Below are 11,188 nucleotides of genomic sequence, written 5' to 3'. Positions count from 1 at the left end.
AAAAATTTATCGTTAACTCATATTTTTGCATCTTATGTTCCTTATTATTGGATTGGTGCTTTTTTAACAGAATTTCAGTAACTTCTATTTTCGAAAAAAAGAAAATGCACTTTACAGATCCGAAATCGGACCATCCGTTCAAGAGTAAATAGAAAAGTAAATTCTGGTGCGTCCCAGCAAGGGTACATTTAGCCTTAAGGAACATCCCATTATAGCAAATTACTTGTAATAATATAGTATAGTATAGTATAGTATAGTATATACTTGTATTTAATAATAATAATATAGCAAAATACTTGTATAGTTTGTTTTGTAATAATTGGCAGAGTTGAGAGATGTATCATGAAATATGTGACATATTTTTTTTGCCGTCTTCCTCAATAGCAATAAGAATTTTTTTTTATCAGAGTTTAGGACAAAGTATATTGAGGCTTTGAAATCAACTTGCAAATGGATAGGAGATAGAAATGGTTAGTAAACAACGGTCAAGAACAATTCTTCAGAATAGTCTTGACTTTAGGTAGTGGTTAGGTTAATAATAAAAAAAAAAAAAAATGGCAGTATTGTAGCCGAGAGAGTTGAGGCATCACCTTAACAACCCCAAATCTGCAGCAGTACCAGTTTGAATATGGCCTGAAGGAGGTTGAATTTTGTGAAGAGAATTAAAACTTCACCCCCACGACTCACCATTTATCTGTTACAAAGAAAGGGACTTAGGCATATGAAAACAACACTTTCCCAAAGTGATCTTTCTTATGAACGGACATTGAGCATCTCTTTCTCCCAGAATAAACATCAGAGTTTATTTAGGGAATGATTGATGGATGGAAGTTTTTTTGAACTTCAAATAAGAATTTGTGAGGGGACTCTGTAAGAAAACCGAATTCACATAAGCATTTCTATTTCTTTTATATACTCTTGGAACATAAAAGGAATGGCACAATTTATCACAAATGAGGTTTCCAGAATTTAAAATTTATCACAAATAAGCTTCTGCAGCCACTTTTTTTTCTGGAAACATTGGCTTTTTTTTTAATCATTAATTACAAGGAACACAAAGATGTACACTTTACAGAGATATGGGGTTTGGGAGGAGGATGTTCTAGCTCGCACACTATTATTCAATAGAAACGGTAGGAAAGCTTTGCTGTCAATGTATAATATGTGACTGCAGACACTTGTCAGAATTTTTTTTCAAGATTGTTATACTGATTGAGAAATATTTTTTTACTGTTTGTTATTTGAATTTTTTGACTGCAGCAGTCTTCCTGCATTTTTCTTGGATTCCCTGACAACCCCTGAATTAGAAAATTCATTGACTTTCCCAGTCGCTAGAAACCCTGTCATGTTATGATAAAAAAAAAAAAAAAAAAATCTGTTTATTTAATTCATAAGATAATTATGGTTACCTCGATTTTCATTGAATATATCAGTTTGTCATATTTTGTAATGGTTTTCTAAAAGTTTATGTTACCCTTAAAAAATATATCCGATTAAATTTAAAGTAAAGTAAACTATGACTAGTTTATAGCTGATTTTATTATAATTATCGACAACTTTCTATCCCTAGATGACAATGCTGTAATAATAAAAGATCAAATAGTAAACATTTTATAACTTACTGTCACAGTAACACAAAAATATTTTAATTCCCAGTCTAAATTCGGTCCTTTGATAGGTTTTTCTGGAAGCTGAATAGCATTAGTTGGTACATGTATTCCAGCTTTTCTAAAAGCGACTCGGATGTGCCAAGGTTCTAAAGTCCACTCAACATCTTTGTTCATTACAACTGCTAACAGATGTGACTGCAAGTATCTAACAGTCTGTAAAATTCAAAACATAAAATAATAATGAATAATAAAAATAATTTTTATAGGGAAAATTCTAGAGCTACTTAAGCTTTAAAGTAAAAACACTAATTAAAACCAAGAAATATTACAAACATATAAGAATTATATTTGGACAAATATTCTTATAGCATGGAATAAAAAGTTTTTAAAAACCCCTTAACTTAGTAGAATTATACACCAACATAAAATTATGAAACAAACAAAGTAAGAATGAAACCACAAAAAATAATCCAAAACAAAAATAATGTTTATTAAATAATATTAATATATATATTGAAATAATATTATTGCTTACCTAATTTTAATGTTTTCTACACTGTTTACTTTAAAACTATTTTGAAATGTGACGTACTTAACTGCCATCCCCACTCCTCCCAATACTAACGGTTCACTCTGACTTTGACTTCCGTCAAAACAGGTATTAATTCTGTCTCGTTCATTTTCTTACTTTTTTTTTCTTCTTTCTTGGTTTTATTCTTATCCCTTTTCATCTCTAAATTTGTATTTTCTTTAATATTACTTCTATGTATCTGTTACTACTTCCTTTTTTATTTATTGTTTATAACCTTTAATTTTTCTTATTTAATTTTTACATTTCATTGTATACCCTTGTAATTTTCCATTTACTTTTTTACTTAAATAAAAGATAGAAAATATAAAAAAATTACTATTTGAGTTTAATGACCGCACCTGGACCAAATTCCATTTATTAAAAATAATAAAACTTTGTTTAAATATAAATACAAATATACACCAACCAGTAACTTACTAATATTCCAGTGTACAGTACCTTGTAATAAAAACAAATATTTAAGGTACAGCAGGCAACTTTACAACATAACTGAAAGTTATTAAAATAAATCTTACGATACCAATTCTAAAAAAAAAAAAAAAAAAAAAAAAAAAAAAAAAAAAAAAAAAAAATCACAATTTAATGTGATCAATATAAATACTAATTTCAAGGAATAAATTAATCATAATGAAATTAAGGGCAAAGGGTCCAGTAAACTACAACATTTAGAGAATTTGATTTTTTACGTCAATAGTAGGGGACAAAACAATTTTTCAGCATAAAAAGATTTTTTTTTTTATGACATAATATAACTATTACCAGCAATGAATTATTCCTTAATTCTTATTGAATGCTCTTATGATCCAAAACTGAAAAATGTAAATCAGGTCAAATAGCTCTTCAATTATCACAATATCCAATTTACTCTATAACCTCTATCATTAATAAATAAAAAAATAATTGAATGGTTTATTCTTACAATACTTCAACAGAGCTAATAAGTGCTATTGGGTCGTTTCATATGAAATATCAGTTTTCACAGGAAAGGTTATTATAATAACTTTATGATTTTTATTTAAAATATTTACTCTCATTTTCTATAAATTTCCGCCAACGAGTTATCAACTTTTCAATCCTGGAACTGAAAAATTAAGGAATTAAGAAATTAAGTCAGAAAATGCATTTTTGACCTGAGAATCGTTTTCAAAAATTTTACTTTTAAAAAAGTTGTACGAATTTCTAAATAGGTGGAAATCTGTTAGAGATAAGTCTGGTGAATAAGGTGGGTGTGAAAGGATTTCATAACATAGCTTGTTTAGTTTCTTCACTGTCTGTCATGAAAAATAAGTTCTTGTGTTATCGTGTGAGAGCATATGTTCCTTCTGACTGACCACTGCAGGTTGTTTTTTTTTTTTACAAGTTTTTGATGCATTATGTCTATATCACTTCAGTATGATGTTTTCACCTCTGGGTAAAAAAGGAGAAATGAATAATTCCTGACCCTGACCACCACACAGAAACCAATATTTTTTTGGAATGAAATTTGGTTTTGGCATTTGTCCCGGTCTTTTGTTGATATTTAACAACAGACCTGAGCAACTTTTATCCTGTTTTCCTGTTATTCAGGTGATGCCCTGTTGACAGTTTCTCAACCTCAAACTGTTGATTCAGTTATGATGCCTGTTTTATTTCACCGTAAGCCTAAGTTCATTGTAGTCAATTGCTGGTGGAGGTCTTCCTCTGGTGTTATCCAAATCTTTTACTAGTCAAAAACTTTTCAAACCACCAGTGAAAGATCCCAATTACTCAAAAATTGGGTGTTTCCATGGTCATATTTGTTGCCATATTAAACAATGTGCAATCATTTGGAATGATTGTAAAGATTATCAAAAATGAGAGGATTAATAATGGCTTATTATAATCCGTCAACTTAAATGTAGTAAACAACAAAAATTCATCTTCTCACTTTGAATTTCTGAAATAATAAAAACAGACATTATAAATGAAATGACCCAATAGTTGTCTTTTATATCATATTTTATCTAAATATGATTGAATTAGAGAATTGGAAAGTTCCCATGAACTACTTCCATAAGGTGGGCAGGAGTGAACTTACACACAAGGTTCTATTGTCGTAATGTGAAACATAGAATATTATCATTATTACTATTATAGTTGCAATTGACTTTTGCTTACTGAAGAGAGAAGCAAACACTAATGTACCTTTTCAGTATATGTTGGACCCTAAATTTGCATAAATATTTATGCTTTATACTTTATGGTGCCTGATAAGAATCAATCATTTTCTCATAGTACATAAGTGAATACATGCATAACCTTTATTTTGGAGTAGTTGTTGAGAACTAGTACCAAAGAATCAACACATTGATAGATAGATTGAACTAATTTCACTTATAGATAGCACTATTACGATAAAACATGGAATTAATGGAAAAACAATCAACCAGAAGAAATAGGTTTTCATAAAAACATACTTAAATATACTCACGCTTAATGCTGTTAGTGTACTGTAGTTTCTACTTTCTTGAGATTCCTTTTTTTTTCTGGCTTCTTCAACTTGTTCTGGTGTGGCAAAATCTGCTAAGCCTGTTATAATATATTTTCTGTAGGCTTCATATTTTCTTACTGACACACATTCACCAGATAATCCAAGACCTAAAAGTTATCTCTTTATCACTGTTTAAGTACGATAAGAACTTATAAAGAAAAAAATTAAGCCTTCATACCTTCAACATATTGTTTAAGTATAATTGGAATTGGTTCTTGTTTTCTTGTTTCTGTATTTTCCACTAATTCATAACAATAATCTTTTCCTTTAAGGCGAGGCCTACTGTCTTCAAGACCTTTAGAGCGCAATCTCATTGGATACTTTCTCTTTAGAATAAATGTATTCTGGAAAGAGAGTTAAAAAATAAAAATAGAACTCCAATCCTTAAAATTATATTGAAATTTCGAACAAATCACTGGTGGTTAAAATTAATTCCTTAAAATAAAAAATTATAGAAAACATACCCGTGAGGGTATAATGGTTTTTGGTGTAAATCTTTCATAATTATTACAGAGAACAGAACTTTGATTGCCACAAACGGCTAAGAAGTTAAGTTTAAATAGATTGCGAGACACAGAATTCATTTTTCAAAAGCTTTAACAGATAAAACAATTATGGTATCATTCGGTAATGAAAGTTCACTATCTTTATTTAATCGATCTTAATAATATTTTCATTCATGCAAATTCTAAAAAAAAATAAATAAATATTGTATTATTCTAGTTTTTTTTTACCCATTAACATTAAAATATTTCCAGTTTTGAGAAACGATTTTTATTCTGTCTCAAACACCTGATCTAATTGTATCTGTTATTATTTTCAAGGTTGTCGGTGCAATAACGGAGGTTTCGAATTTTGCTAACTCCACCTATTAATATAATTTAAGGAAATGTCTTTATCTAATATTTTGGGAAGAAGCTTAAATGTCTTAAAAAATAAAAGTTTTACTGGTGTAATACCAGGTATGTTTTTTAAAGAATAATATCTTTGAAAACCTATGGTCTAATTTTTCTATTTCTTGAATATGTTGACCTAGAAATATTTTTTTAATTTAAGGTAAAACTTCTTCGTTACTGAAATATCCTGCTGTTTCTTCTGTATCATGTCTTAATTTCCACAAAATATCAAATGAAAAACGAATTGTACCTTCAGAACCTAAGGTAATTAATTATGTACAATGTAACTTTTCCTATCTATAGACTTTCTTTGAATAAGATGGTCATGTAATCTATGTATAGCTATTATTTGAATAAGGCAACTTACCCTGTTTCTTTAGGTAAAATTGACTGATGCAGTGCGACATTTTTCTGTTACTAAACCTCAACTTTCCGGGCATGGTGACCATTCTAAACTATGGGTCTATGAGAGGTATGTGTCCGCTGCATTGCTGGGCATAGTTCCTCTTGGTTTAATGATGCCAAACGTGCTCTTTGATCTCTTGATTGCAGTAGCTGGTGTCATGCATATGCATTGGTAATGTAAATTTGTTTTTAACCTATTATGAATTTGTATTCCACTTGTTAAGCTATGGAATTATTTTGGTTTGTTTTACTACTGTTTTAATGTTGGCTGAATATATTCTAAACATTTCGATTATGTAGTGTAATTATTCATTGTTCCTATTGCTTCCAGACTATCTGTAAAAGAATAGTCTGCCCTGCAGTCAGAATATAATCACATTTTATTATTACTGAAATATGAGCTTTCCTTTCTCTAGAATTTGCCCCTGAGTCCACTGGTAGCAATATAGCATTTGGGATCATTATTTGGTTTGTACCCCTAGTGTTATACATTTTGCCCGATTTTGACCTATCTAGTAGTAATTTAGTTAGACCTATCTAAAAGTAATTTTAGAAGGTTACCGAGGGATGTGTACTAAGTATCATCATAATCACTTTCAAAAGTAATGTTGGAACCCTCACTGAACAGAAAATTGAATCTTATATAATCCTTTGTTTTTTTATTTATTTAAGTGTTTCGAACACTAGGGTCATTTATACTGGATTTTCAAAGTTAGTAGATTAAAATTGACATGTTCACAAAGTTACTATTACTAAGTAAAAAAGTTACAAATTTACAATTACAAATACAAATTTAGAATTACAATTACAATTTACATTTTACAAAGTTACAATTAAAATTGACATAGTGAGTAAATTACTATATTTAATTATGATGCATTCACTTATAAATGCTGGAATTAGAGTTAGACTATGTGTGATCATAGATATTAATTATTTTTAAAAAGTGAAAAAGTGTTGTTATTGTTGTGGGATCTTCTCTTAACATCTGTAAATATGAAGAGAACCGGTGTGATTTGTGAGCTATACATTCAGTGAGAATGTGCCTAACGGTGAACTCGTTTCCGCAGTAGCGACACATCGGTGCATTTTCTTTTTTCATGAGATGACCATGGGGAGTCGAGTACGGCCTATCCAAAGATGGCACAACATCTTCTCTCTGTAGCAGATTCAAGTTTCTGGTTGAACCTTTTACTGTCTGTTGGACCATTCTTAACTTGTCTCTCATTATGAACCATCCGTCTTGCTACTCTTGCCGTCCAATTTCTCTTACTCAAGAAATAACATCTTTGCATATTGGTGATGTTACAACTTGACCTGTCTTTATAGCTAGTCTGGCCTGCGAGTCTGCATTTTCATTCCCGGTGATCTCACAATGACCTGGCAGCCATAAAAACAAGACCCTGCAACCCATGTTGTTCAAAGTTTTCAAATGCTGCTTCAACTCTATTATTAATGGGTGTGTTGAAAATGGATCTTGTAAAGATTTGAGAGCAGATTCCGAATCAGGACAGATCTGCTCTTTAAAATTTACAACAAAAGCAATAATACACTAACTTTCCTTCCATATCTAATAAAAGCATTGAACAAATGGAGTTGAATGATATATTATATTTGGACGTTTTGTGGATATTATTTTTGGAAAAAGAAAAAAAAGTATTGCTAATTAGGCTCCAACTGCTCAGAATTTTAGAATTTAAATTTCAAGGTGAGAAGAAAAGTTAATGTGATATGATAGAAGGTCAAGGTGTGAAACTAATTAAAAAATATAATAAGATTTTACAGAAAAATTTATTTGGACTTTCTTATTAACTCCTTTCTTGATCCCGGAAAGGGTCTGGATTCATGGCAACGATTATATTGAAATGTGAAACTATTACAAGATGGGACCTGAGGTAAAATTTGATTAAATTTTATGGTAGAGCTTGGAATGATGGAGAAACTCAAAAAGTCTATCTATGGTGTGTTTGTTATCCTGCAAGATGGAATTGAGATCGATATAATCCTTAAACATATGATTGGTGTTTAAGGAACATTTTTGCCAATTTTAATCAATATTGACCTGGTTATATTAAAGTGAATAAATTATGTCGACATATTTCTTTTTCCATCCAAAATGGCTTGTTGATTTACCAATTATTTTTCACCTAATGAAAAGCGTATATCTTGTGACTTCAAGAATTCACAGTTGTTTGAAAGTGTTGCTTTGGCAATAATCTTTGTAGTCTAAGCTGATTTATCCCTTAAATATTTTTATTCTGTAAAATTTCCGCAGCCATGGAATAACTGTTGATAGAAATTTTTAAGTTAATCATTGTATATAGTGAACCTTCATTATAATGTAGGAGTTATACTGATATACAGATATCAAGCAGATCTCGTCCTAATCCCAATCTCTTACTAGTCTTAAAATAAATTAAAAAAATTTTTTTTTTTATTATTAACATTGGCACAACAGATTGAAGAAGTTCAAGGCCTCGCACGATGTACAATGGGAATATATCGCGCGTTTCCTGACATGTTTTCTTTATAGGGTGGGTTTGTCACTCCCACGTTTATTTTTTGTGAGTGCCACCCATTGGCTAATGGGCCTCACAAATACCCAGGGGGAGGTTGTGAGTGAGTTTCATATAGTTTTATGCTTTGAAAAAAGCCCGGTTCCAACCATTGGGTCTGGGGGTTGAACTGACAACCTTTGGGTCAGTAGGCAGACGTGTTGACATGCTGCTACCATCGCCCCATGATTTTACCATGGCCTCCCCTTAAAATAAAATGATGGTTTTTAAATTTTTTGTGTATTTTCACACTCTTCAGATAAAAAAAATAGTTGAAGGAATTCATTATATTGATGTACTTATTGTAATTTTGTATTTTTATTTTTTTTTTTAACATATCTTTGCTGGGGGAGCATAACTCATTTTTTGAGCCTATGAAATTGCACCTAATCGCTACCATTGAACCAAATATTATGAAGGACAAGCATAAAGGCAATATAAATCTAAGTAACCTCAAAATCTACTTCTACTGTACAATGGATTGTTGTTGCTCAATTTTGGTGGAATATTCCATATGGTTATTGTTAATTCATAACTTTGTTTGCTTTATCAATTATCTAATTATCCAAGGATATCAATTATTCGAATAATGTTGAATCCTTTGTATCACAACCTTTATCTGTTCAATTATGATTAGTTGGGATCGATATTAAAACAAAATCAATATCTCTGTTGTCCAGCTCTGTTAATCGGTTGAAATTTACTCAACCAGTTTGCATGAAATCTATTTTGGTCTAATCTATCATCTGATTAATTAATTTAATTGAGAAAATTGATTTTAAACCTATTAAGCTACATCAAAATGTTGGTTTCCTTTAATTAATTTTTAATTATTATTTAATTTATTTTTTCAGGGGTATTGAAGCAATAGTTATTGACTATATACGGCCAATAATTTTTGGAAACTTGATTTCAAAATTAGCAGTCTACATGGTGTATCTTCTTTCAATATTTACTTTGGTTGGTCTTATGAACCTTATCTTCAACAATTGCGGCCTTGCCAATAGCATCAGGTTTCTTTGGAGAATAAACAAACAACAATAAAAGTAGTACTTAATACAAGAGTAATGAATATATGTATAAGAATTTCTTTTTTCGATATTGTAATATTTATTTATTTATCCGATATAAATAATGTATTTAATTTGGCTGTTTTTAAATTGTTGTAAATAAAGTTAATATTATCTTGTTGCTTAAATACCAGAATCCTAATCCTGTTTTTTTCATTATGTACTATATTTTATTCATATTGATGTATAGTTGTATATATTTTAGGTTTCTTGATTATTTTAAATTGAATGACAAAATTATTTTTGTTAATTTGGCAAGACGACCGACCTCCTGCTATCATATCATTATAAGATTACTAAAGAATTTTCATTTGACTTTTTGTTACTTAATCACATATCTTTAATCGTTTAATAGTAATAGTAATAGTAAAATGAAATTACATTTGGATATTGGCTTAACTGCTATTTATAATGTTAATCAATATATGCCTATTTATTTGATTACAATGATGCGGAGGTTTGGTTATAAAATTGGTGTTGTTTAAAGGAAAGAATGGATGAGGACTGACGAATGGAGATGGGATGAGAATTCCAGAAGAAGGTTGCAGGTATTATGAAGGATTTGCTAAAGAAGGGAGTTCAATAGGAGGGCATATATAAATCAATCGGTTGGGATCTGGTGTTTAATGAGTGGATGGACTAACAAAGAGTGAGGAGACCAAGGATATAGATTGGTTTTTTGATTTTAAGAACTTGGAATAGGAAAACAACAAGGAGGGTTGGATAGAACCACTTCAACTCGGTATACCAGTGGGATACTTGAAAGCGCCTTGGAAACCAAAAAGATAAATCTTACAAAGCAATTCATGAGTCTCTTCAGTCTCAACTCTAGTCCTGCAAATAGCCCTCCATAGTTCTGAGGAATGGAATTACGGAATCTTAGGGATTGTGTGAGTACTGTTATGGATTTGCATGTAATTTGGGAAATGTGATTATTCCAGGACAGGTATTGGTCGAAGGTGACTCCAAGGTTTTTTATTGTAGGATAGAAGTGAATCAGTTGGTTGTTAAGGAAGAGTAAAGGACAATAAGGGAGGGAATGAAGGAGGCGCTTGGAACCAATAACAATGGCCTTGGTTTTTCAGCATTCAGGTTCAAATCATTGTTAAACACCCATGTGTTAATGCTATCAATATCTTCTTTTATCTATTGGATGGCCTCAAGCATCTTGGAGGGATGAAAGGATAGATAGATTTGGAGATCATCAGCATAAAATTGGTATCGTGTGTGGTAAATGGAATCAGGAAGATCGTTGATATAATTGGTGAAAGTGAGGACCCTTGAGGAACACCTCTTGTCAGAAGAAGGGGAGAGGAAAGAGGTTTATTCAGAATGATGACTGGGAACGATGGGACAGGAAAGAGAGGGACCACTTTAGTCATGGAAAGGTGTATATAAATGGGACTTATAATTATGATTGATTAAGAAATAAGACAAGAAAACAAAAACATATGTAAAATGATAAGTCAGAATACATTAAAACAATTAATGCCTCTCTGCTCAAATTAATTTAGATTATCTTTATAGTCTATTCATTATGAATTAATACAT

General features: G+C 30.6%; 2 protein-coding genes across 2 annotated transcripts in view; one reads left to right on the top strand and one right to left on the bottom strand.

The window, feature by feature from the left end:
* The window catches only part of mRpL9 (mitochondrial ribosomal protein L9), a 12,440-nt gene extending 7,061 nt beyond the window's left edge, over positions 1 to 5,379 (bottom strand). Inside the window, exons 1-4 of the mRNA XM_014418578.3 lie at positions 5,176 to 5,379; positions 4,890 to 5,055; positions 4,652 to 4,818; positions 1,623 to 1,823 (exon numbers count right to left, since the gene is read on the bottom strand). Coding sequence (XP_014274064.1) covers positions 1,623 to 1,823; positions 4,652 to 4,818; positions 4,890 to 5,055; positions 5,176 to 5,295 — 654 coding nt within the window. The 5' untranslated portion in view covers positions 5,296 to 5,379. The remainder of the gene's footprint in view (positions 1 to 1,622; positions 1,824 to 4,651; positions 4,819 to 4,889; positions 5,056 to 5,175) is intronic.
* Positions 5,380 to 5,514: 135 nt separating this feature from the next.
* Positions 5,515 to 9,773, top strand: SdhD (succinate dehydrogenase, subunit D). The gene is made up of 4 exons (XM_014418577.2): positions 5,515 to 5,673; positions 5,768 to 5,871; positions 5,988 to 6,184; positions 9,422 to 9,773. The coding sequence occupies exons 1-4, from the start codon at positions 5,601 to 5,603 to the stop codon at positions 9,609 to 9,611; spliced, it is 564 nt and encodes a 187-aa protein (XP_014274063.1). The 5' UTR covers positions 5,515 to 5,600; the 3' UTR covers positions 9,612 to 9,773.
* Positions 9,774 to 11,188: the final 1,415 nt, after the last annotated feature.

This window comes from Halyomorpha halys, unplaced genomic scaffold, assembly GCF_000696795.3.
Source record: "Halyomorpha halys isolate HHAL.00 unplaced genomic scaffold, Hhal_1.1 Scaffold201.1, whole genome shotgun sequence".
NCBI lineage: Eukaryota > Metazoa > Arthropoda > Insecta > Hemiptera > Pentatomidae > Halyomorpha > Halyomorpha halys.
The sequence above is the reverse complement of the archived record's forward strand: the minus strand, read 5'-3'. Positions and strand labels throughout refer to the sequence as shown.

Bases quoted from the DNA above. Each gene is read 5' to 3' on its own strand.
- SdhD (XM_014418577.2), top strand. From the start codon at position 5,601: ATGTCTTTATCTAATATTTTGGGAAGAAGCTTAAATGTCTTAAAAAAT. The intron at 5,674-5,767 runs GTATGTTTTTTA...TTTTAATTTAAG, and splicing joins TTTTACTGGTGTAATACCAG to GTAAAACTTCTTCGTTACTG. The intron at 5,872-5,987 runs GTAATTAATTAT...CTGTTTCTTTAG, and splicing joins TTGTACCTTCAGAACCTAAG to GTAAAATTGACTGATGCAGT.